The following is a 26,481-nucleotide window of genomic DNA, read 5'->3' on the forward strand; positions in this document are numbered from 1 at the left end:
GGAAGGAGAGGAAAAAAAAACATCTCCCCAAAGCTTTTGCCTTAATGGTGCAAAGCAGACATTCTCGTCAGCTGCTGTCAGAATAATCTGGGTAATTTTTTCCCTATGTTCTCCAAACATTAGTTTGCACATTAGGCTGACCCAGTTAATGTGCCTTTCCTGCTACGCCGAAACCCAGTTTCAGGCAGAGCTAGGCCGGGTTAGCCAGGTCGCGCCAAGGGCCTGTTCGTGATTATGGACCAGAGGGACGAGGCCTCATATAGCACTCTGGCAAAGACGAAAGGCGAAAGGAGAAGATGTGAAAAGGGAAAGCTAGATTGAAGGGCAAGGGGTGATGGTGATGTAGTGGGAAGGCTGTACCGTACTGGCAGTGCTGTTACAGTCCACATTCTTTCATTGTTTTCAAGCCATAACAACAGGTCAAGAAGAAAGACAGAGACAGAAAGAAAGGAAGAGAGAGCGGAAGGGAGGAAGGAAAGAGGGATCTGAGGGAGCCGATCATTCTCTTTAATCACATTTTGGATGAGTGCCAGGTAGTCTGTAGCACTGAAGGCGAGACGGAGAGGGGCGAAAGAAGAGAGAAGTGTGAGGGAAAGGGAAGAGAGCGGGAAAGTGATGGAGGAACAAATGGAAAAAAAGAAGATGGAGAGAAGAAGAGGGGAGTAGAACCCCTAGAAACAACTTGAGGAGCACTGATGTTTTAGCGAGTGTGCACATTCGCCCATATATATGTGTGCGTGCGTGCGTGCGTGCGTGCGTGCGTGCGTGCGTGTGTGTGAGCGTGCATGGCGGCCGTTCCCGTAAATGCCCACGAATGCTGAATCTAGCAAGAATCTGGTGCTGGGGCAGAGCCAGGCAGAGATCCATTTTAAAACTATGTGCATTAACTATAGTTTTCCCCATAGGTTAAGCACTCCACATGAATAATTTAGCCTCTTTTATGCTAATGGGATCATGAACGTATCCCCTCTGTACCATGTTTTCTGCCCCCCCTCCCCTTCTTCGCAGCAACTCCTCTCAGCTTTCAGTAGTTGCCCTGCCCCTTCCCAACAAACAATCAGACAGACAGACATGCTGCAACCGTCAGAGAAGCAGCAGACACCTGACCAACATTCAAGGCTGGCATGCTGAGAGAGGGCTAAAGTTGCACAAAATGTATGGAGAAGCACCGAAGCATTGTTATCCTCATTAGCAGAGTTTATCTTCAGCTTGTTTCCTGCTCACTCACTGCTACTGAGTGAGATGTGACGGTTTATAAGTTTTGATGCACATCAGGGCTGCACTCTGTTAAATGTTTATGTGATCTCTGCTGCTGCTGCTGCTGAGTTTTTACATGACTTCTTCTCTTACACTCGCTGATTTCTTGTCTGAGCTTCTGCGTTTTCTGCTCTTAATGGAAGCTTATATAAACTATGTGTTTACTGTACTGTGAATAAGTATTTACTACCTCACAGATTCCGTCTGTTTTCGCACTTAAAATGATTCAGATCATCAAATTTAACAAAGATAACCTGATCACACATAAAGGTTATTCATTAATAAGCTTGCCTCCTCCACAATAAAATCATCATTTAAAAACTGATTTTTTTTTATTTTTTTATTTGTATGAAAATAAATTTGCTTTATGATCTGAAACATTTAGGTGTTTTTTTGTGTTTTTCTTTTTTTGTTCAGCCTGTTCCACACATTCAGAACACAAACACACCCTTGACGCTTCAGCGTTGCATTGTGGGGAGATTGGGCCACTGTGTAAAAATTATCAGTGCTTCAACAGCTGGGAGTGAGAACCATGAAACAGCAGGCCGTGGGTCTGCTTTATTGTTTATCTGTTGTTTATGGGCTAGTGTTCAGCTTTAATTACTACACTAAATTAAACTCTAACAGGCACTTAAAGGGAGCCAACTCACACATGCACGTGTGTGCTTCTACACACAGACACACACACGCACACACACGCGTGGATGCAAACAGACACAAACCGTATATTTTATATACACAGACACGCCTCACGGATCCTTCCAGAGCTGGAGCAAATGCCACTAAAATTCAACAAGACTTCTATCTTGTGTTTTGCAGAGATTTTGAATGAATAATTGAGTCTTTTTCTTCTTCTTCTTCTTCCTCTACCAGCATTGCTTGAACATTTTAAGTACCAGGCAGAGCTGCTAAAAGCAAAGTTAAAGCCAAAGGTCCTGAAAATGCAGTATTCAACAAACCACGCTCACGCTGGGACACCAGGAGTCGTGTCCCCGCCAGCAATGACCCCTTCTAGTGAGCTAAACCACAAAGACCTCGCTGAGTGGGGCCCCTAGCCGGGGCTAAGGGGGTTCACCGCACTCCCCACATATACACACACGCAAATGTACCACAACACCATCAAGCGCAGCACGCTCCCTTGGAGCCGAACACTCAGGCTTCTCCCTCCCATTTCTCTCCATCTCCGCCTCTCTCGGTCTCTCTGGGGAGCCTGTCTATCTGCACAGCGTGGGGATTGTTCAATTGCTGAGAAAATGTACAAAATGCTTTCTCCTCTCTTCTGTTGAGCCATTTCCATTTACAGTAGATTCTGGGAATGGTGCAGAAATCCCCTTTGCCAAGCACTCAAGATGTCATTGTGCATTTGGTATTCATGCATAACTAATAATTACAAGTGGGGACGGAAGCAGAGGCATGCAAACTCTTGGACTTAATCGCATGCACATGCGGGGAACCAAGGTGGGAGCAGCACCTATGATGCTGAATCGGTGCTGTGGAGGATATATGGAGAGAGATTTGGACAAATTTGTTTGCATCCTTTGTAATCTGTCAGGCTTTAGTAATATAATTTCATGCTTAAAATAAAATAAGAAAAACTTTTATCTGAATCTACTCAATCATTAGGAAACTCCCCAGGGTATTAGACCATTGCTTTTACTGAAATCAGAGATAACTTGTTATGGAAACTTTTAGATCATAGTTTCTAAGAACTTTTATAATCTATGACTTTGCTTCCATAGGGATGTGGGACAGAGACCCATTTCTTATTGACAACTGGGCAACGGGCTTGACGAGGACCCGAGTTTGTGATCTGGATGGTAAAGGAGGCAAAATGTCTTCATAACAATCAATACATGCAATTTACATGCCAACTAGTTGTTGTTTTTTTTAGACATGTCAGAAAAAAAAGCCTTTTATGTCCAGCTATAGTGAATGTAATAATTTCGAGTTGTCCAACTGGAACCGTGTGCGCCAGTCAGATTCACCAACCACATGTGTGAAACACAGGATGAATATGTGTTAAAGCACCTTATGCCCACTGTTAAGCATGATAGAGGATGTATGATCCTGTGGGCCTGCGAACAAATGGGACCAAGAACTCTTTGAAATAACAGCGCATTTAAGGCAGGAATATGGTCGCTTTTACCAATAAACTCAATACTGCTGCTCCCTAACACTTCGAGTGAGAGAAATATCCATTCATGCTTAGGTGCACACATTCATCAAGTTCATTCAAGTCTTTGATGCTTCCAAATAAGATTGGAGGGGCGCCAAAGAGCCGTTAGTCAAGGTGCTTCTAGAGCCAGAGGCGTTTTGTGTGTTGCCTCATGAAACATCTCAGATTTATTTGTTCATCCAAAAGTCTGAAAGTGAAAGGCCACAATAAGTCCCTGGTATCATTGTTCATGGCAGCAAAACTTTACGTTTTTTTTTTTTTTTTTTACTCTTTCCTCTTCCTTCAGCGCAGCCCAGCCACTCTTTCTTCAACCAACTGATCCACACTGTCACCCCTTTTAAGAGAGGCCAAGCTGTTAAAGACCCCATTACCGAAGTGAAGCGCACATTTCGCGATTTCTTGGTTGGACTCAAGAGTGCGGACTACAAATTTAATGCTGAGACGTATTGAGATTGGTGGCGAGTTCATGCGTGGAGTGGAGTGGAGCAGAGTGGGGAGTGGGAGAGGAGGGGAAGGTGGAGAGGTTGGAGTGGGAAGGCTCTGTCAGAATGGAAGGGCCAGAGTCGAGAGTCAGCGAGCGCTTCAAGCGTTAACGTAATTGCAAGAATGTGAAAAATGAGGCGGCGGGGCTCCCGAGCGAAGCAAAAGGTCAGAGCATGCCTCACACAAAACAACTGGCTAGAGGACGGCCTCATTAGACCATTAAATCAGTTGCCCTTGGTCCCATTCCCTTTTTCTCTGTCTTTTATTTGCTGCGCCTACTTTTCCACCTTTCTTACTCTTTAACTTCTCTTGTGAATTTTTCTGAATCTTTTACTCAGCTCTTAGCTGCATGTGTAGGTTTCTATCATGAAACATCCCAAGGTAGTGGATGCTGCATTTAGCATGATTTAGCCTTGATCTGTGTCGGCCCAGCACATGGGGCTGTACCGTAACTGTCTTTGGCCGGCATTGATCTGCTGTTACTGGATACGGTGGGGAAGGGAGTCGATAAGTGCTCTGTGGATTACAGGTCACTTGTACTTATGTGTGTAAGATAATCAATAGGCAGTGCATTTCTTTCTCAGAGTCCCTCCCACCTCCACCCTCATCCCCCTTTTGGCTGTTCTTCCTCCAGAAAAGCCACTTGCTCTTGCAAGGAGGTGTCCGAAAACTTACTTTGTTTTGTATTACAATCAGCTTTTGGACTTTTTTGTTCTCTGATTTTTATTTATAGTTATACAGTATTCCTACCTATTTCACCTAGATAAATCCAGAAATGTAAATGGACTTTATTAGGACATACGTGGTATACCAATATGAAGTGCATGATTTACAAGTAGGAAAAGGACGCATGGTTCAAAATATATAGAGGGAAAGAATAGAGATTTAACATATCTCTATTATTTTATTAAGTCCTTAGCTATCGCAGGCTTAATCATTTCCAACTAGAGTCTGAGATAAGAATTAGATACAACTACTATTAACACATCCAACCACAGAGGTCATCTGTACCCCCAAGTATGTGGTCAGCAATGGTTCAAAAGCTGCAACAACAACCGTTTCAGCCTGATGATATACACACCACATAGAACGGAACAGGTCTATCAATAAGTGTGATTGTTTATTGATGGAACTAATCCAAACGTTTCCCCTTGATGAAGGAGCTCGTAGAGGTAAACTGGAAGGTTTTTGCAGGTAAAATCATGGAACATTAGTTGGTTTGATGGAAGCGTTGGCTTGCAGAGAAAGGACGTGAGAGAAAGAGAGCAAGAGAGAGAAAGAGAGAGAGATCCATAATAGCTTACACACTCTTTTAAAAAAAAAGAAAAAAAGGATGGCGCATTCCAAGCAACATGTCAGTGTAGTTGGTCTCGCCTCTAAACTTACCAAAAAGCCTATTGGTTTTCCAGTTTACATGTCAAAACTGATACACACCGTGACAAAAATACCAAGAGGGGGACAGCTGTGGCACATGCTATGTAATTAATTCAAATAGTCTTGTTTTGAAATGCATTATTAGTGTTTGGCATGTCAAGTGGGAGATAACACTGAACACAAGACACTATGAGACATGATTATGAGCTTTTGTGTGGGCAAAGTTAATATGGTTCACATTCAAGCGGGAACTGGCAGAAATATACTATTAATCACCGGCTTTTATTTAGCTCTTTTAATAGCAAGATTTTGAAAAGCCTGTTCTTAGGTTGGTGCATTAGAGCGACTGTTGCTCAGGTTCGAGCCTGAGCCGAACAGTGGATGAACATGTTTGCTTTCTGGTTTGACTGTGCTCAGATGAACAGAGGTGAAAAAAATGCAAAGTGTGACAGGAAGCTCTGGGGCTTTTGGAACAAAATGTCCATTTGGTGCATGAGGCTTATTTATATCCTTCGCTGATATGCAACGCCTCACAAATGTATTCACACCCCTTGAAACTTGAAGGTACAAACTGGTCAAAGCCGATGGGAAGATGATTTTATTTAGTGGTATCAGAGTAAATGTAAACTGCAATTTAAAGTGGTTTAAGTTCTTGCAAAGGCACTGTATGTGTGTTTATGTTAAAAAAAAACAAAATGTAAAAGCTGTAGTAAATACGGTCACCCTCGTATGTATTTGTGTGACTGCACTTCCATGCCCGTTTCTGTGCTGGCTCACCTTGCTCACTGCTGTTGTCACCGCTCTGTGAAGCGTGTCCCCCGCTGGAGGGCCCCGGTGTGCCAGCTGAGTGTGTGGAGGTGGCGTCATCGTGGTCTCTCCAGGAAGCTGGGTTCTAAAGGGTTTAAAAAAAGAGAGAGAGAACGTAAGCGTGGGATCCATGCATCCATCTGTGCATCCAACGGCATTCCCGATCCAAGCCACCAACCACACGGCAAGAGAGACGAATGGGAATCGAGGGAAGGGAAAAAAGGATAGAAATGGATTTTCTGAACATATAAAAAGGGACATCTCTGAGGCGCGGTGAGGGTTCTTAGCATATTATTATTATCTTGGCAAGGTAAAGAGTCTCTATGGTTAGTTCAAAGCCAGCAGGAAAAAAATCAAAGGAGCTACCATAATCACAGATAAATAGAAAGAAAATTATGTTCTAATGCAGCTGGCTATAAGTCAAAGCGCTGTAATCAAAGTGTTTCATTAAGGCGTGAGAGCAAAACGCAGCACTGCTAATGTGGCAGCTGACATTGAGAGCTGCAAGTAGAGCGCTTGTGAATAATCATGTAAACACATATGGCAGAGCCCAGTGGAGTTCATTTATACCATAACCAATTGAGACTTCCGTGTCAAGAGAGAAATATAGAGGTAAAAAGTCCAAACACACCACAGCTGCCATTAATCATTACTACTGTCAGAAATGAAAATAAGATATGACAGTGATTCTCCTGCTAATCTGCCAAAAATGTGTTCACGCCCACACTGACATACACAAACGCCCACAGCGGCTTGCAGAAATACACTTAAGCTCACATGATAATGACATAATAGAAGCCGGAGTACGAACGCGGGTACGTGCACAATCACTTTTAGGTGTACAGGGACTTCAAAGACGTGTCCGTAAACAAATAGTCTTCCCTCCTGCCCTTCCTCCTGCCTTTTTTATTTTCTCCCCCTTCTCTTCCTCTCTCTCTCTCTCCCGGTCTTTCCCACTGCCCTGTCAGTGCACACGGGGAAACAGGATTTTCTATTGTACAGGAAGGGCTTTATCAGTGCCACACGAAGGCAGGCTAGAGGTGGAATTTCCTCTGCCATTCAGGCAACCGCAGGACGGACTGTCACGTCACACACAAGCCCGATGAAGCGCCGGCCAGCTGATACAGCCTGGCTGCTCACGCAACCCTCGCTCGTCGCTCCCGATTTAATATGCCACCTGAGCACGGTGACAACATGTTTGCTCTGACGTTATTGGTGGTGGGGGGGCGGAGTGGACTAGGTTGCTGGGGGGTGGGGAGGGCGAGAGAAGCAAACCCTTGAGCAAAACCCAAGCCAAACAAACACAGGCCTGTGCCCAGGCTTCCCACAAACCTCAACCCACTTCTCAGGTCCCGCTATGGGCTTTTTCTTCTTCAAATACACAGAACATTTACACAAAACCTAAGGGAAAATGAATATGCAGAAGAGCATTCCAGGAGAGTTTTACCATTTTGTCCAACTTGAGTCTTTGAGGGTCTTTAAATTCCTTTTCTCTCTCGTCCCACCACCAGAGTCGTCCCCCTGCCTGCCCGCCGTTGTGCAGGAGTCAGAGTGAGCCGTACTGGAGCAGGACAGACAGGACAGGCCCAGGAGACTAACCGAGGTTTGAAAAGCTGAGCTCCTCTGGGAACAGAGTCCTGATGTGCTGCTGCTTGTTCTGCCGCGGAGGCGAGTCCAACCGCCGGTGCCTGTGAACGGGGCCCTTTTATCTGCTAAGTTTTTAGAGGGAAGGCGGGCTGTTTTCTCAAACAGCTTGGAGCTGAAAACAGCAGACAGAAACACACAAGACCCTTCAGACTCAGGGCTCCACTCGAGGCCTACTCAGCGTCAGCTGTTTGCCGGATGGCAATCAGATGAAGAGCTTGGAGAATTACTCAGAAGAGGGGTGAGAAGACAGGGCGAACAATGAACCATGCGTCGGATTTAACCCTGAGGAGTGAGCCCGGAGTGTCCATGTCTCTGCTCTGATTGTGATGCGTTCGCTCCCGGGGCCGCTGATCAACACATGGCAGCCGGAGCGGTTGTTGAAGTAATTTTTTTTTTTTGCTCTCAACACTGTGTATGCTAAATAAAATCACTAATGTGGGAAAAGCCCATCAATCCCCTTGTCTTTGTCAAATGCAACCCGAAAGCAAGGAAGAAAGAGTGATGAAAATCCCCGGCTCCCTGAGTGCATTATGTATTTAAGCGGAGTTCGGCTGTGTGCTCTCAGGAAGAGCCGTTGTTGTGTTAATAGAAGAAAATGACTGGGTTGTACTTCCTCACAGTGATGGCGAGGCAGAGGACAGAGCTGAAGATCTACGCTGGCTTACTTATTCCATCTGAGCCTCTCCAGCCACAGCATGGTTTTAATGCAACGGCCGAATCGATAGGACTTAATTTAGCTATCATTGCAGAGTAATGTGTCATTTTTAATGGTGCTGGCACTAAATTAAATTCAAAGACACCTCAGCTAATGGCATAAAAGGGAATGATATTTTGCTGTGATTTGCTACCCCAAGGATTTAATGTGCCTGTATGCTGAGATATAGATGGAGATTTGTTAGCTTCCCTCTTAAAGACTAAAATGAGGACTGCAGCACTTTCAGACCTAGTAAAAATAATACAGAGGATACTTTGGACTAGATCACACATACCTTTTTTTTATTTCAACGGGCAGTTTGTCATTTTTAATTGAGTTAAGTTACGCGTGTAGTTTAGATTGGCCCTGGTGGCTAAAGCTAATGGCTAATAGGTAAAGGCCAAGACTCACAAGAATTTCAACTGCCTTAGACAACTCCAATCTCAAAAAACATTATAATCAGTGTATGCAAACTCTGTTTTATTGCCCTTCAAATGTAATGCATTAATCAGCAGAAGGTTATTTATTGTTTGTTTTGGTCAGGGGTCATAATCTTACAAGAGTCGACTGGTTTAAACAGGAATCAGAATCAAGGCGTAACATATAATCTTCAGAGAATAATATACAAAATAAACTAAATTATGATTGACATTAAAGCATTTTATTGCTCATTATTCAGATAATTAATTTAAATGCTTAACTACCCAGAAAAACTGGTATGCTGAAGTTTAAGCACATTACAAAGTGGTTTATTTGTGATTAGGAAATTATGAAGCGATAAAATGACAATCCTAGAAATGGAATGCGGTTACAAATTGTAAGGAAGTGAAATCTACTGGATCTTAAATCATTGTAGACTTTGCATTGAACAGTTTATGAGTTGTTTTTTTTTTTTTTTTTTAAAGGAAATAAAAGTGGCAGGCAGTGAATTTCCAAAGTGTTTCCTGTCTCAAACCCATACAGGCAAAAGAAGTTTTTCAGCTCAGACTAATTGTCTCACATCAAACTAAAGCAGTGTAAGAATCCAACAATTACCATTGTTAAATTAATAATAATTAGGTGATATTTTCATACATTGCTTTACTTTCATATTGGATTGTTACTCTGCCTGAAAACGCTTTAAATGTTCCATTCTCAAAATGCGTTTCACACAGGAAGAATCTTGGCGATGCACCATCTCCGACCTCCATTTCCTGTGTAAATATTAATTGAGCTCTGTGTAAAAACCTGCCCAATGCAAATGTAACGTGGCTTAAAGGTTCATAAAACCTTGTTGTGATAAACCACTCTAAAATCTAATGAAGACACCAAGAGCCCCATCAACAATTTTCTGTCTCTCAAGACATTGACATTTTACACCAGAGGTTAGTATCCATATATGTATTTATATCCACAATACATACTACTGAGTGCGGTTTGTTTATGGGCACCAAACGGTGGTATAAAGGGACGAAACGGCAACATGTGGGTACGGATTGACTTGGAGCCTCCGCCTCATGTCGGATTACAGTGCCTGCTGTGACTAAGGCGATCTGCCCCAGAGCAGTGGCTGTGAAAACCAGGTGGATTTTGGTGTAGGTTTGATATTACCTGCTCTTTACCTTTTACCAGTACTGAACTATCCCTTCAGTGCCTGTAATTGAACCTCTGCCCACGATCTTTGTGAGCAAAACAAGACCACAAATATCAAAACAAGCATGTTTTAACTTTCCACGTTACACGAGGTAACAAAAGCAACAGCCTCTCCTCCCCATGAATAATTTAGAGGGCCTCCGCGAGCTGCAGCGGGTGCATCATCAGACGGCGCACAACACAAACACACACAACCATTTTGTCACAAGCCCCGTGGGTCTGGTAAAGTTCAAACAAGTTGCAAGGAGAAAAAAAAGAGAGATTGTGTCACCCAAATAATCTTCAACCTACACCAAAAAACAGAGGAAGCAGCAAATGCTTCCAGCCCATGTGACTATTCCCTGAAGCTGGGCATAATTAGGAGTCAAACATGGTTCACTCTATGCTCTTCACTAATTGTGTTAAAGAGCAGTGTTACTGGGAGGAGGAGGTGGAAGAAGAGGAGGAGGAGGAGGAGAATCCTGGCTCGCAAGTACAGATACACGCACAGGCTAGTACACACACATACAAATACACAACAGGACTGGATAGAGAGTAAGATACAAAAGAAGCACGGTCTCTAGAGACAAGCTTTTGCTGGTCTTTGCAACTGGCGGCTGATAATACAAGTTGTAATTAATATAAAAGCAGGAGACAATATGGGAAGAGAGGCTGGCAGTGCAGCGGGGCCACAGGAGAGCAGGGAGAAGCTTGCTGCTGTCCCATGTTTCTCATTTACAAACACCTGCCTGGCACAATTTTACTGTCCCCCCACCGCGCTCTGCCTACATCCCTAGGAATTTCAAATAAAATTGATTTAGCAGCATCATTGAATTTCACTTAAATTCCCTGGAAACCCGGAGAGGAGAGAGAGCAACATCTCTTTGTGCTGTTTGTTGGCGTGTGTGAACCGCTGTGTGTGCTCTGCAGCTACATGGGTGTACATACACAGAACAGCTAGCACACAGGGATGTAGATCATACAGAGGCTTGACGTCTCAAGATGCACATTAACGTAAACAGAGAAAGAAACAAAATTGGCTTTCATGTTTTTTTTTGTTTGTTTTTTTACTTGCTTTTGTTGGATTAGGTTCATAATTATGTGCAGCCACTTTACAAAATTATGAAGTACCCCTACTAGGTGCTTTACAGCACCCTGGTTATTGAGGAAAGAGTCCTTAATTTAGCAGCTAATAAATCACAACTGTATGTTATAAGCAGACAGGAGGAATTAATTTATTCCTGACAACTTTCTTTTAACCGGAATGCAGGAGCCACAATATGCAACCATATTTATCTTCAGAAAAAAAAAAAAAAAAAAGGTTTTGAAACGTGACTCATGAACTGGCATAAACATAAATGTAATTTCCAAATAAGAATAGACGTATAAATGTCAGAATAACACTAACATTTCCATTTCATTGCTTGTTTTTATTAGTTCCAGCAAATAAGTCATAAACATAGATTTTTTTACACTATCATTAGCCGCATATCATGTCATTTAATCCAAGCTGATTCCAGAAGTGTCACGATATTAAAATGCAGGCTGTAAAATGGTTTATTGCATTCATTTTCGCTGCAGAAAATAAGTGGAGTGTGGGAGATGCAACAGGTGAGGATGATTAGATATGGCTTACAACGAGCATCCGCGTCTGAACCGTGACCAAAAGTGAAATTCAAGGCCACAAAAATTAAGAAATCACTACACAAAGGGCTTAAGTAAACAACGCACTGAGCTTCAGGGCGCCGCGATGTGCGGAAACAGACCAGACCAAAGCACCTATCTCCACTGAAAGGGCTCAAAATGAACTATTGCATTTGCTTTCTCACTTTACAGCTCAGCACCCCGAACCTGCACCAGGGAATCCAAACAGAAACGGTTTGTTTTACTTTCTCCCATGCCTGCCATGCACTGCTGAGATAAGCTGCACTATAACTATGGGAACAAGTAAAACTCCCCGAGGAAAGCTCTACAAAACAAAACGCCGGGACCAGAAAATCACGCAGAATTTTTTATGAAGCAAATTTTAAACTGTGCGGAAACTCATTCATTTCAGTCTGCAAGTAAAAGGGGAAAAAAGAGAGCTGCATGCTAATACGAAGACACAATGGCACAAGAAGACATAAAGACTAATTCATTAGAGCAGATAATACTCAGAGACTGTTAATTGTATTTGTCACCCTAATTGGATGTAGTACAGAGAGAAAAAAAAAAGAAATTTTGTTCATTAATTATACAGACATGAAAGGCACACACTGGCCATATACAGAACCTACACTGCTTTTTTTTTCTTCTTCTTCTTCTTCTTATCAGTCTTTGTGTGTAATCCGGCATCTTTTTTTCTTTCCCTAAATGGGATGGAGGGAAATATGGAGGGGCAATGAGTTGGGAAGCCCTGGGTGGGCTTACATATCTGAGATAGCCACAGCCGGGCGAGTAAGGGAAATCAACAGTGTCAGCAAGGCCTCATCCTGTTCTCACTATACTATAATCCAATCATCTGCAAGACAGTGCTGCATTCAAGTGTAAATAAAAGTGTGCTTATTATTCTCCACCGTCAGGTATAAGGAGGGGGAGGCAGAGCGATGGGGAAGGAGACACGCGGCAAAGAGCTTCATCATCTAGAGAAAAACCAACTTTCTTTTCCAAATGAGACGTAGCCCGGGGCTGTATATTAAAAATGCATATCAAAGCAAAGAGAGAGGAAAAAATGGACGTGAGAGATTCTAACTAAATAAATTAGCATATCTAACTATCAAACCAGCTTCCTCTCCTCAGTGAGACAAGGACAGAAATTAATAATAAATCAGAGCGAGAGTGAATAAATAGAATGGGGGGGGGGGAACTTGTAAGTTGTGGATGGGGCTTCATCTTATGATAGAAATAGCAACTATTGTGCTCATTCATACATTCTATTGTGCAATATTTATCTCTAAAACAATAACTTATATAACCTAATAAAATCAATGTTACAACTCAGGAAAGAGATTATACTGCAAATCTGTCAGTTTCGCCTACATGTAGGTGAATATTTCTGATTTATTCTATGAACTATTGATAACTTCTATCCCAATTTTCTAATTTCTAGTTTTCTTATAAAAACATCATCACCGTGAGCATTTGCTTGCAGACAATGACAAAGTTGCAGTTTACAAAACTAAAAAAAAAACTAAAGAAAAATAAAAATAAAATTCCCAGTTCATGTTCATTTTAAACAACACAATACTACTGGGAGTTGGAAGTAAATATTTGACGGAATAACCATGAGTTTTAATTACAACATGTCTCATGTTCATCCAGTCAGAACCTCAATAGCATTGGAATTCACTGCACTGATATTTTATAAGGCTTTCATACATAAGGAAAGTCTGATTTAATAAACAAAAAAAAAATATATATATATATATATAAGTGATCTCTGCAACCATGAATGCAAACAAGGAAAAAAAACACACGCGCACACACACACACGCACACACACGCACACACACACACACACACACACACGCATGCACATACACGCACGCACACACACAACCCCTCTTCAGCTTTGGTGAAATTCAGCCCAGCAGTTAAGGTGCAATAAAAAGTTCAGTGGTGCCACAGAAGTGAAATAAATCCCTCAAACCTTAAATGCCTAATGAGGTGGTCAGTCCAAACGACTCCCAGATAAATAGCCTGTCACGCAGCCTGCTTTGTTTATTGCTGCTCTTTATTTGCTTTATTGACACATTTCATTTTCTAATTATCAGAAATATTCATCACGCGTGGAGCCATGCAGAGCTGGTGTCTGAGGATCCATCGGAAATTGGCTTGAGTATCCAACCATCTGCCATGAAACTAAACAGGCCAGTTTATCTAATCTCTGCAATATAAACAACAGCATGCCTCATTTCTGCACTTGTGTTTGAGGATCACAGTGTTGTAGTTTGGTGTTTTTTTTCTTCTTCTTCTTTCCTTCTCAGATTTTCCTCCGCGTTCTCAGCCCTAAATAAAGCTCACCTGGTTGCATACTTGCAGCGGCGCTACATAAGCGACGGGACAATTGCTATTAGGCCTATAGCCAGACTCAACAGATGCAGCGCACAGACTTTGCATAACACTTAAATCTGCTTTAATTCCTAATAGGCTTGGCCTTGCGCAGCACAGATATTTAACCAGCCACTTTGTTACTCAAGCAGCTCATTTTTACTCCCACGGAGAAAAAAAAAAACAAAAAAACATTAGGTTTTATCACAGGCGAGCACAGATATCTGCTCAATCCTTCAGTGTCAGCCCAGTCCATACTGCGCAGGGAGAGTGGAAGCGGATAGTGTGTGTGTTTATTACACCGAAAATGCGCGATTTAAAGTGGAGGATCGATCTTCAAATTTAAAGCTACTGTACTTCAGGTGCATATAATTGAATTCAGCCTTATGCAGCCTGCGGCCATAAAGCAGCAGCAGCAGCAGAGGAGAAAGCAACAGCAGAGCAAAAGAGAGGAAAAAAAACGCACGGCAAATCAATACGAAACAATTAAACACATTAACATCAACAGCAATAGGAGGATCCTCCAGACGGATCATCATACGCCTTGTGAACTTGACATTGATGGTAAGCCTTTAGCTCTGAGATGTCTCTCAGTAGGTTCCCACTTTCTCCACCTCTGCTCCAAAAATCCACAGATTTGCGAGCGCAGCCCCCCAAATATAAAGCTCTTCTTTCTTTTTTAAATATTGACCTAAAGCTGAAGCTTACAGCGCTGATACCCTGCTTTAGCTTTAAACCTGCGCAACTAATAATTGCCCTCTTCTCCCCCCCCCCCCCCCCCCCCCCCCCCCTTTCCTTTCAGCGTGCGTTGCTCCACAAATGCGCGTTTTTCTACGCACCCACTCGAACCTCCAGCAACACAAGCCGCACAGGGACGCATCATGCACACATGACTGCTCCTAATCAAAAGACTAAAACAATAACTCAGTCTATTGTATCACATGTAGCTTTTGACCTCACAACATCGATTCCCCCCCTCACTCTCTCTCTCTTTTACTTGCAGAACAGAGCGCGCTTTATTTACAGACAGGGGTCACACTACTGCAGCGCCAAAGAGGCTGCTTTTATGAACGATATCAATCAAGTTATTATTTTTTTTCTTAGCAAAAACTGATCATTTTCCATAATGCATCCAAAGTAATACTCTCAGTCAACAGCAGAGACGTCACGTAAAACGCAGGAAAAAGTTGGATTACTTACGTGATCTGCGAGATTAGTCGACGATCCCGAAAGTTCTTCGTGATCTGACTTCGAGCTGCCATCCCGCTCATCAATCACTAGATCTATTGGCATTTTTCCTTTCAAACAGCTGATGTACCGGTGGCAAAAATTGTCGCACAGCTCATGCACCTATGGAGTAATAAAAACAAAATATAAGGAAGGGAGGGGGGGGGAAAAAACAACAACAACAACACAACAGGATTCAGGATGGGGATGGAAAAGCAGTCAGTCCAAGAATAACTCAAATTAAGGTGCATAATCGGCGGTGAGGAAACAATAGTCAAATTGTTGCCGCGGTTATTATTATTCTCCCGAGACCCGAGCAACAAGTTGAACGGACAAAAGGGGGGGAAAAATAAACAGTGCGCCTGAAACGAGCGGCTGAAACTGAATCTGCGGATCAATAGCAGTGCGCAACGTGGGCAAAGAGCCCCTGACATTTTTCATCAATAGTTCCTCCAGCTGCGTCAATAATTGGTTAAATAAAACATTTTATGGTGTAAAAAAAAAAAAAAGATAATCCTAAAACTCTCACTGTCCTTGCTTTCGGTTTCTGTTTTATCTGGAACAATTTAAACATTGCATGAGCATTTGTTGAAGATCTGATGAGGTTATTGATATAAGGTACCTTTTCTAGCTCCAAGAGGTGAAACCGTAATACTTGTATGGCTTGTATCATCTGGAACAGAAAGCAAAACAGGCACAATTAGAACGGGAAATGGTCTGAATTTAATTTTCTTGTCATAAGGGAATTGTGTAAAAAAATAATAAACGCAGTTTATGCAATGGAAAGGGGAAAGCAAGTCGCTTCTCAAGCGTTATCACTTACTGGTCAGATGGGTTCGGTATAGGAATATAATGCGGATCTGGTGTCTGCGCGCAAGTTCAAATAATGCGCACTTTCTTTTCTTTTCTTTTTTTTTCTTTTTGAACCCAGAAAGGCACACTTACCAAATTATCCAACTCTGGATTTGATGAAAATAAAGGCTTTTCTGCTCGGACCTAAAATAAAGCAGAGATCAAAAATATATATATATATTAATTTCTGATTCTGTCCTGAAATCCTTTTTTTTCATAAATCAAACTTGTGAGAAACGTCAAGAAAGTTTTTCCACAGCAACTAATAAGTATGGTTACACCAGAAACACGGTGCGTCAGAACCCGGCCAATGTTGTGTTTTATTTTTAGTTTATTGTAATTTTTTTTTTATTTTTATTTTTTTTCAAGCTTGAAGAATGGACCTGTTTGGCAAAGACTGCGATGTCCTCGTTGAAGGAGTCTGAGGAGCAGACGTCGCCTCCCGCAACGCCGGGCTCCCTCGGAGTACACGTCGCCAACTCGCACTTCTCGAAAACCAGTGCGAGCAGTGGGAATAAAGGGTGACTGCAGAGAGGAGGGGGAGAAAATACAAGCAGCCTGAGTGTATACGAGCAGCACTGCAGCGGCTGCACGGAACCCCGCTGCAAAAAATGTCCCAGCGAACCTGCATGATTCTAATAAATCCTCACATTTCAAGACGCAGCTTAAAGAAGAAAAATAAAAATAAAAACAAATAAAGCAGCTCACGCAGCATATGCAAAAACCTCTCTTGTTGATTTTTTTTAATTATTATTTTTTAATTATTTAATTTCTCCCATCGTTAAATTTACTCCTCATTAACCAAGCGGCTGTGTGTGTTCGGGGCAAGTCAACTTACCCGTGGCGTCTGCTTTAATATCATTTTATGAATTTAGAAATGAAAGTAGCTGTTCCGAATTGGAATATTTTTCTTCTTCTTCTACTGAGGTCAATATAATAATCGACTGATTGACAGTAGCATTTCTTGCAGCGTGAAGCCACAAAACTCCAAACTCACAGAGTGATAGATGTATTTGGAATTAATGAAAATATATATATATATATATATGTATATATCCACATTACTGATACGATTCAGCAATTAGCCTCGCTATAAACCGAGTCTTGTAATTTTCCTTCCGAGGAGGCCTGCAGCGAAGATTCATACAAATAATAACATAGTCCATAAAAAAATAAGCATGTTTTTGAATGTAAATTATACTATCAGAAAAAAGAACATTACTGTTTTAACAATTGATCTCGAGATATTTAAATAATAAAAAAATGACTTAGTGTCCAAGTTTTTCATTTGCAGCAAAGCAAAAGTGGGTGTAAACTGTTCCTGCACATTGAATAACCGTGAGAATAAAAGAGATTAGGTCCGTGGATTATAACACTGGCTGTGTAAGTATCAGTGATCAGTGGCTGTAATCATATTTTTCTCTTTAATTGTTTGAAAATAATCTTAGAAAAGTAGCCTCCGGAGGACACACGGCGCGTTTTAACGCAGTCTGAGTGTGTGTGTGTGTGTGTGTGCGTGTGTGTGTGTGTATGACAGCAAAACTGTTTTATTTTTTATTTTTTTTAAATGTCAGCTAAACTAAAGCGTTAAAAATGCAGATTATCATTTTGCATTTGATATATGATTGTTGGCAGTAATAATAAAGCAACAATGTAATCAGCTTAAAATAGTTTTTATGTTTTCCTTGTGCCACATTTGAGAGCTTCCATATTCATTTACAAGCTCAGGGCTGATACTCTTGCTTGCTTCAGGCTTTTACAATGAGTGTAAAATTACACACCAACAAAACTCCCCTAAAACCGACAAGGTAGCTCCAAATAAAGCTCCAACCTGCACAAAGCTTCACTAAAACCAAGCGATGGGAAATAAACTCTAAAATTCACCCAGCGCTGCTAACTTTTTAAAAAAAAAAGAGAGAGAGAGCGAGAAAGAGAGAGAGAGAAGTATTTAGTTGCATGTCTAAATCATGCAAAGCTTACCCGTAAATTTGATCTTTGTCCCTCTTTAAAACGTCGTTGACAGCGGAGCCCATGCTGGTGGGCATAACGTTAGGGTGGGGAGCGTGGGCTCCGTAGTGCTGGCTGGCGTGGAGCGGCGGTCCGTGGTTCAGGTGGTGGACCTGGGGAAGCGGCCGGGGCGCATGCGGGTCCCCGTACATGGACGCCGGGACTCCGTCCATCCCACCATAATGGGCCAGCTCATCGTACTGGGAATGAAATTGAAGTAAAAAAAAATAAAATAAAAAATTAAAGCGAGCGCATATTTATATTCTATTATGTATTTTGAAAAAAGAAAAGAAAACATATACGAAAAGTATTTCTCTAAATAAAGCATGTCTGTCTCATTCTGGTTTTAAACAATCGCAATGAAGAGACTTAAAGCACGCTGCAGCCAGCGCAAAGCTGTCGAATATTAAGAAGCCGCAACTCAATTTTATCATTACCAGAAACATTATAAAGTTAGGTCGCTCCCTCTGCGCAAAAAAAAACAGCGAAACAGTTCGGAGTCTCCCGTGAAACTGCTTCGTGGAGCCTTGTCGGGAAAAGTGGAGGCTGTCACTTCGCGTGGAGAGTGAAAGCGCAGCAGAAAAATGTCAAATAGAGCCGCTTTGATAAGAAAACTTTGTGAAATTGCCAGCGCCCCCGACTTACAAAAGGGGGTTGCGATCTGAGCAGGTAAAAGCGGAGTGAGATTTAAAACCTACCCTTTGCGCCATCAGGCTGCGCTCCAATAAACTCCCGAATCTGTCCGTATATGTTTAATATCCCAGATCGGAAAGTGATTTAGTGGCAAGATTCCCCTCTTTCAACCAACTTTTTGTGCGAATTCTCCTATTCGCCACTGTGGTTCAGTTCAAACCGTCGCATCGGGAAGTTTTTGCAGCAATTTTTTTTTTCTCGTTTGCCTTCTTTCCTCGAAAAAAAGAAAAAAGAAAAGAAAAAAAATGCGCCAAAGTGAAGGTTACAATCGGCCCATCAACAACCTGCATGTAACTAAACTGTCGTGTCTCATGGCTTTTTGCCACTCCAGCTGTCAATCAAAGCCAGAGGTTGTCAAGGTAATGAATGAATGACGGTTGGTGATGATGTTCAAGAGCAGGACGAATCTTTTTTAGTCCGTTTTCATCCCGCAAGTCCGCGTCTCCTTTAATGCCTCCAGATCGCTATCTTGTTTTATTATCACCGCAAAAAAAAAGAAGAAGAAGAAGTAGAAGAAGGGGAAAAAAAAGGTGTAGAAATTAAGAGAGTGCGATTCGGATCTCTCCTTTTCTTTTCCCCCGTAGGTATTTCGTCTATCTTGGCGAGACTGAGATGAGTGAGTGTCAGCGAGTGTTGGCAGGTTGGCTGCTGGCTTGCTTATAGAAACAGAGTCAGTTCGCAGCGCTGAGCGGTGGGCGAATGAAATGACGGATCCCGGAAGTAGCGGTGGCCATAGCCAGTCCTGCAGCAGCTCCGCACAAGAGAGAGGAGAGGAGAGACCAAATCCTGTGATATGCAGAGTGTCTATGCGAGGCGCGGGGACGGCTTCAACTCCACACTGGGGGTAGAAAAAGCTCGAAACTCCCACCCCAATCCCTGTGTTTCACCGAGCAGCGACCTGAGGAGAAAGCAGGAGAGGGCTCAGTGTGAGGGCGGATATATGCTCCTCCGAGTTCTACAAAAACACAACACTGGCTGCAACTCAACGGCATGAATATTCATTTGGGATAAGGCAACACAAGATCGTAATTGAAAAGGCGAAATTACGCACAACGTATCCAAATACACGCGCTGGGAATGAGGTCTTATCAGTGAGAGAAAACAAACAATTGTCAATAATCTGCGGGGAGAATGAGCTATTTATTGTATTAATACCGCGTTTAGTGCGTGGCGCTCATTTGTTTCATGTTTTAGGGTTTACAAAACTGATGTGCGGACTTAATATTTCCGTAATTCCTTCTAATCTCCTCCTAATTATTGCTATGCAGTGGCGCCACCAAGGGGGGCAGGTGGGGGGGAGCAACGGGGGCAATGGCCACCCCTATAGATCAGTCTCATTGTGATTATCATCAGGTTTCTTGTATGGATATGAATTATTTTGTGTGTGTTTTTCTCTATACTGAGCCACCTTTAGATATCCAACAACAACACAGTTAAAAATCTACAATGGATTTCAGTTTTTGAGGTGCCAATCCTGGATTTTCAGCGCCTCCATTTTGTCACCACTTTATTTTTATTTTTTTTCTTATGGTGCCCATGTTGATAACATGTCATAAAATACTGACTTTATCACATGGCACTTTTTTCGTGGTTTTTGTCATCATGAGTATTTCTATAATATATTTTAATTTGGCTGCTAATTGTTGCTGTGCATAGATATCACAGGGAGGAGACCCGATTTTTTTGTTTTGTCTTTTTTTCAGTTTATATGACTATGAACTGAAGAGAAAATAGGACAAAGTTTGAACAATGTACAACATTTATTTATTTATTTATTTATTTATTTATTTATTTATTTATTTATTGTCTTTTACATTTCTTTGTCATTTTATTCACCTCGAAATAAAAGCTAGACAACCCTCTCCACATTTCTCCACCGGATACATCGAGTCGTCTTTCCTCGGCAACATCTTCTGCGCTGAAGAGTGTTGTTGCTAGCTGAACTTGGGACTTTTTAAAAATGATTATTTATGGTGAACTCTCCTTGCAGGACATTTCCGGTTTTGAAGTGTCACCCGAGGTTATGAATCAACCCCCACAACCCCCAAACCCCACTCCACCACCACATTTGGCCCTTTAAAAACGTTCCGAAGGCGATCAGGTCTTCTGCTATTTTGGGGGAAATTAAACACCCCTATCTGTCCACAATGAACTTTTCCAAGATGTTAAGAAAAAAGAGAGAGAGAGAGAAAAGCTTTTGTGGGGGGGGGGAAACTAATTTTGCATGTTCCTTCCGCCCAATCCCCACTCATGATAGGAGCTTACCTCAGAGTAGTCAATTATCAAAGCTCCCCCAAGATCATCAATCATGTGAGAAGATTGAAGTTTAGAGGAGGAGCAACGCTCCCCGGCCATCGATTCCAATGAAACCCCCCTTCTACTTTTTTTTTTTCTTTTTTCTTTTTTTTTTTTTTTTTTTTTTTTTTTTTTTACTTTTAACCACAAAACAGAAGCAGGCCATCTATCCCTTTTAACATTTAGCTCCATCAGTGCTAACATGCCTTCGTGGCCGTATTGATAGGTCCAACGCATAAAGGCTCCATTTGGAGCTCGGTGACATTTTTTGATGGTGAAAATTAATTATTCACAGGTTAGGATTAAGCGCTCAGGGAGATGGGCTGTGGCTACTGTTGGAGGGTCAACAACTCTCCCAGCAAACAAAAAATGCCCAGCCAGTGCTGCATACGGGGGGCCGATTGCACAGACGGCGGAGTTGAGCAACAAAGGAAAATGATTTAATAAATGAAACCCGTGACAACAGTTATGTTTGTTGGCATAAAGTGAGGAGGGGTGGGGGAGGAAGGTGGGGTGTGCAGGACTGCAGGCTTTGACAAACGGCTGTATGTGTGGACATTTCAACGCGCAATACCCCGGGAAGGAGCTGCAGAGTTGCGCGCAGAGAGAGCCAGGGCGCTCACCGTCTCCAGGTCTCTGTGTGCGCTCTGTAAACACAGCCGGTCCGGCGCGCCGTGCAGCTTGAAGACTCTGATTCTCATAACCTAAATACTGCGGGTCTCATTGATTTCTGTGCTAACGGTTGCATTTCTTATTTTTATTTGATTTTTATTTTTTTCAACCTCTATCCCTTTGGATGACCCATGGTAAGTAGCAAACGCTTCACACTCACACACTTTTTTTTATTTTTTTTATTACGACCGCGCGTTCTCTTCTCGTTCTAGGCACAGTAAAATAGGAAAGTTTTTTCTTTCTTTCTTTCTTTTTCTCCTACTTCTTTTCAGGACTGACGTGTTTTGAAATGCAGTCCAGAATTAGTGACCTCTTTGGTGGATTCCTAAAAGAGAAATCTCGGCTGTTTTAAGTTTGCAGGCTTTTAGATTCTCACAAGCGATTTAATGTGGCAAAGTGTGATTTGCCCCGAAGAAACACAGAAAGAGCGTGTGTTATTATAAACTGCTCCAAAGGGACAGTTAAACTTCTAACTTTTTGATGACTTTATTACGTCTAAGAAATGGACTACGTCTTAAAACTGTTTTAGAATTAAACGTAATTGTCTTGCAAATAGATTAAATATGCTTAACCCCGTCTTTTTCTATGTTTATAAAATAGAGCACACATTGCTGTTTAATCTCTTAATTTTATGCGAATCATCTAAGGATACAATACGTAATTACATCCAATTAAACTCTCAATTTGCAAGCGGAACAGTTATACATCTCTATTTTTTAAACTAATAATAATAATAATTTCTGAGAAAATAAAAAAAAGTAAAAAAAAAATAAAATAAAATTTCATACCAACTCTTGCGCGCAAGAAACAAATCAGAAGATGGCATTACCAGGCGGTAAAATTTCATCTGGTGGTGTCAAATTGAGGTCAGTTTAGGGTTAAAGCGCTCGGTGTCCATGTGGGGACATGGCCAGCTGCGTTTGGATTCATTAAAGAGGAGGAGGTGGGGTGGGGAAGGATCCATTTCAAGGAAAACACTGCTGGGACAGTCACCGGGGCTAAAGATCCCCCTGCATGTCACATCCTAAAGGTACAGCAGGACCAACGCTGCACAGCGCTCAACTTCTACTCATTTCTGATTACTCTTCTGCAGGATTCCTAATCCCGTATACACACACACACACACACACACACACCCACACCCCCACACACACACACCTACACACGCACACACACATATACACAAGCCTATTGCTAAATATGGAGAAAAAACGCATTGTTGATTTTAATTCCCCTCCGAAAAAGATCACTGATATCAAACGAGCTCCAAATCCTCTTAGTGACCTTAAACACTCCTGGAGAAACAATCGGCGCTCCGCTCGGAGGAACAAATAAATTCGCCCTAATCTTGTTTGTAACTTTGTTCTTCCTCTGGCCCTCTGCGGTGTTTGAGATTATGCAAATGAGCGAGGCTAATGTAAAGGGAGGCTGAGATAAGGCGGGATCGCAGGAGGACTGCAGGAGAGCCGCGGACAGTAAGGACCTCAAACGGTTTGATCCATTTTATTGGTCCTTGGGATTTAAAAGAAAAATAATAATAATAATAATTAAAAAAAAAAAAGAATAAATAAATTCAGAGGTTGATGCATAAATTAGCTCAAATGCGTATTTTCGCGCCAAGTAAAACTAACATAAACATAACGATTTAGCCAGACCAGTAATTAAAACATAAGAGCTTTCTTAATTACAAAATGTCCTATATTTGTTTATAACTAAATAAATTTTTTTTCTTCTTCTTCTTTCTTATGAAGCATTACCTCAGTCCTCTGCATGTGAACTCCTTCTGACCCCCGAACTGAAATGTGACTATAAGCTCTCTCAACAAAAAAAAAAAAAAAAAGGCACCGAGCAGCTCAAATACTTGTAAAAGTTTCGCGACTAACTGTAAATTCTTCAGCTCCAAAGCCTCATTTTCCCCTCCACCGATTCTCAGACTCTGGTGTCAGAGGGTCTGCAAAAGGAGGAGGAGGAGGAGGAGGAGAAAGAGAGGGGAGGCCAACACGAAATGTAACTGTGGCTTTTCTTTCCCTCCCTCACCCCCCCACCTCTCTCTCTCTCTCTCTCTCTCTCTCTCTCTCTCTCTCTCTCTCTCTCTCCGAGGAGAGGAGAGAACAGCGAAATGTGCGGCGTTCTAGCGACACCTGGCGGCCGCAGCTAATGCAAAAGAGACGGCCGGAGGATTCCGTGGTGGGAAAAATACGAGGAGGCCCAGAAAAAAAAAGAGAAAAACTCTAATTACATATTTTACACGACTGGTTGTTTTGTTCAAAGATACGTGCTTAATTGTTTAAATAACATAACCAGGCACCGACTCATTTATCGCGAAAGAATAACAATGGCTAATTCAAATTCAACTATAAGACAGAAATTCAGATCAAAAAACTTCCTCAAAAATGCGATAGACCTTTTTGTTAGTTTCTCATTTTATTTTATTTTATTTTATTTTTTCTTTCTGCAAAGGTTTATCATTTTTCTCGTGTTTTACTGGTTGTTAAATATATACATTTAAATATTTGTACTGTAGTTTTAACGATTTATGTTCATTTCAGGCTTTATTTTAGGCTCTACTTATGGTCGAGTCTCCCGTGAGTTTAAAAACGTAATTGAGCCCACCAAAAAAAAAAAAAAAAAACGTTCACATCAGATTATCCCATTAAATTTATTATTATTATTATTATTATTATTATTATTATTATTATTATTATTATTATTATTATTATTAAATAGTATTATGTAATAATAATAATGTTTATTAAATAGTAGTATGTAATAATAATAATAATAATAATAATAATAATAATAATAATAATAATAATAATAATAATAATAATAATACAATCAGTATTAAATATGAGATATACATTTTTGGAAAAGACCAGGCCTCGTGTTTTTGCTCCACGTCTCAGTATCTCTGCAGCCAGCCTTGCAGAGCCTTGGAGCTCGGCTGTGACACAGTTCACGCAGGTCACCGCCGAGATTAGAGCCCGTCGTTAACGCCTGCTCCGATACACCAAATGCTGATTTAATGAGCTTCCATTGGCTGTTTGTCCCAGAATACCTGGTGAGCATGTGTTAGCAACGCCACCAGCCATAATCCTTGTGTTTCCTTTTGACACACGGCTTTAGGGGGGGGGAGAGATAGCCTGCAGAGACGACTCCGATTTCTTCTTCTTCGTTTTATTATTTCGAGTTGTTATTAGCGTTAAGACTGAAGAAATGAATTCCTGTATAGATATGTATTTACAGGTGGGCCGTTTGCAGCCATATCGCCAGCTGTAATTGAGAGAAGTTTAAGTGGAGGCCGGGAAACCGAGGAGTTAATAGCGCTGACCCTCTTGCTGTGCCACTGTCGCTCATCATTTATCAGGCTTAAGGGGCTTAAACACGCAGCGCAGGCCCACCTTTTATTACATATCAAACTCTCTCTCCTGCTCTTCGCTCTCTCTCTCTCTCCCTTATCTACATTATAAGAAATGCACGCATCGTTGGCTGTTATGCGGATTTGGAAACAGAAACATGTCCAATAAAGTCGCCCTCCTCCGCTGATCAGAGGAAATATGTCTTTAGGCGCTGCGCGCTTTAAGCCCCTCATTAAATTCCCTCTCTATACCTCTGCGTCCTCTTTGAGAGGAATTTAGGAAGCGCTCTGTTGTCTGGCCACTAAGTTTAGAGATCTTTAAAAAGTCTTCATGGTCTCATTATAGCCATGGAAGAAGTGACTGAAATTATTTGTCTTAGAAATACAAACGGCGTTGAAACGCCACTTTCAGAACAAAAACTAAAACAAATAAAATGTGCAAAAAGTCATACAGATTAAAGCTGCGTATGAACGCTTCGCTTTTGAAATGTGGTAAATGTGGGAGGGGGGACAGAGACACACCTAACTTTTAATAATAATATCTGATTTGACAATGTAATTATTATTAATAGCAGTAGTAGTATTTTTAAAACGTTTGAAATGACGATTTTATTGAATGCTTCCCCCCCACCCCCTAATTTATCTCCCTTTTTTTTTGTTTGTTTGTTTGTTCTTTGTTTTTGTATTCCTGTGAAACTGCAGGTCCTTCCATGCCTGCATTGTCGGCTGGTTTCCTCCAAGGAGATCGCCGGGAAGTCAGCCTGAACGCAGCTGCATTCACGTGGAGCGACGCGTTTTGATATTCAGGTCACGCAGGGGAGCAAACACTGCGCTCCTGTTCAATAAACATCATTGATAAGGCTCCACATCCGGCCATTTACAAATACTGACGTTAACACTACCAGCAACAGCAGTTCATATTTTTGAACGCTCAGATTTGTCATTTTCAGATCTATTTAACTAAGTTTATTTAAAGTGAAATTTCAAAAATGCTTTTAGCTTTGGAGGTGTCCTTTATGTTGTGTCCACATTAAAGTCACAGAAAGTTGACTTTTGAGTTGTTCCTCTGTTTATTTCTACACACTGGCTCATTAGTAACATGCTAATGACTCCCCTCTCTCTCTCTCTCTCTCTCTCTCACACACACACACGCACGCACACACACACACACACACCCGGGGACTCACCCACCCAACCACAAACACACACACACACACACACACACACACACACACACACACACACACACACACACACACACACACACACACACACACACACACACACACACACACACAC

At 41.7% G+C, this 26,481-nt stretch overlaps 2 protein-coding genes and 1 long non-coding RNA gene across 12 annotated transcripts in view; 2 read left to right on the top strand and 1 right to left on the bottom strand.

The window, feature by feature from the left end:
• cdin1 (CDAN1 interacting nuclease 1) overlaps window positions 1-8,252 on the top strand; it is a 541,570-nt gene extending 533,318 nt beyond the window's left edge. For both annotated transcript variants that reach the window (XR_014085728.1, XR_014085729.1), the window contains one exon: window positions 7,609-8,252. The gene's annotated coding sequence lies outside the window, so the exon portion shown is untranslated. The remainder of the gene's footprint in view (window positions 1-7,608) is intronic.
• Window positions 1-19,792, bottom strand: part of meis2a (Meis homeobox 2a) — a 94,158-nt gene extending 74,366 nt beyond the window's left edge. Inside the window, exons 1-7 of one of the 7 annotated variants that reach the window (XM_081602876.1) lie at window positions 18,863-19,792; window positions 18,138-18,364; window positions 16,541-16,682; window positions 16,251-16,301; window positions 15,928-15,978; window positions 15,279-15,428; window positions 6,068-6,182 (exon numbers count right to left, since the gene is read on the bottom strand). In XM_081602876.1, the coding sequence (XP_081459002.1) occupies window positions 6,068-6,182; window positions 15,279-15,428; window positions 15,928-15,978; window positions 16,251-16,301; window positions 16,541-16,682; window positions 18,138-18,364; window positions 18,863-18,874 (748 nt within the window). In that variant the 5' untranslated portion in view covers window positions 18,875-19,792. Of the gene's footprint in view, window positions 1-6,067; window positions 6,183-15,278; window positions 15,429-15,927; window positions 15,979-16,250; window positions 16,302-16,540; window positions 16,683-18,137; window positions 18,365-18,601; window positions 18,815-18,862 lie in introns of those variants that run through there. The other 6 variants (XM_081602877.1, XM_081602874.1, XM_081602873.1 and 3 more) reach the window with 6 other exon arrangements.
• Window positions 19,793-21,198: 1,406 nt separating this feature from the next.
• LOC103458765 (uncharacterized) lies at window positions 21,199-26,232 on the top strand. Of its 3 annotated transcripts, none has more exons than XR_014085731.1 (2): window positions 21,199-21,958; window positions 23,925-26,232. It is a non-coding gene; the product is annotated as an uncharacterized LOC103458765 (long non-coding RNA). The 3 variants fall into 3 exon arrangements; XR_014085730.1 differs by having other exon boundaries at window positions 23,928-26,232; XR_532618.3 differs by having other exon boundaries at window positions 25,885-26,232.
• The last annotated feature ends 249 nt before the right edge of the window (window positions 26,233-26,481 follow it).

This window comes from Poecilia reticulata, chromosome 22 (genome assembly GCF_904066995.2).
Source record: "Poecilia reticulata chromosome 22, P_reticulata-male-v2, whole genome shotgun sequence".
Taxonomy (NCBI): Eukaryota; Metazoa; Chordata; class Actinopteri; order Cyprinodontiformes; family Poeciliidae; genus Poecilia; species Poecilia reticulata.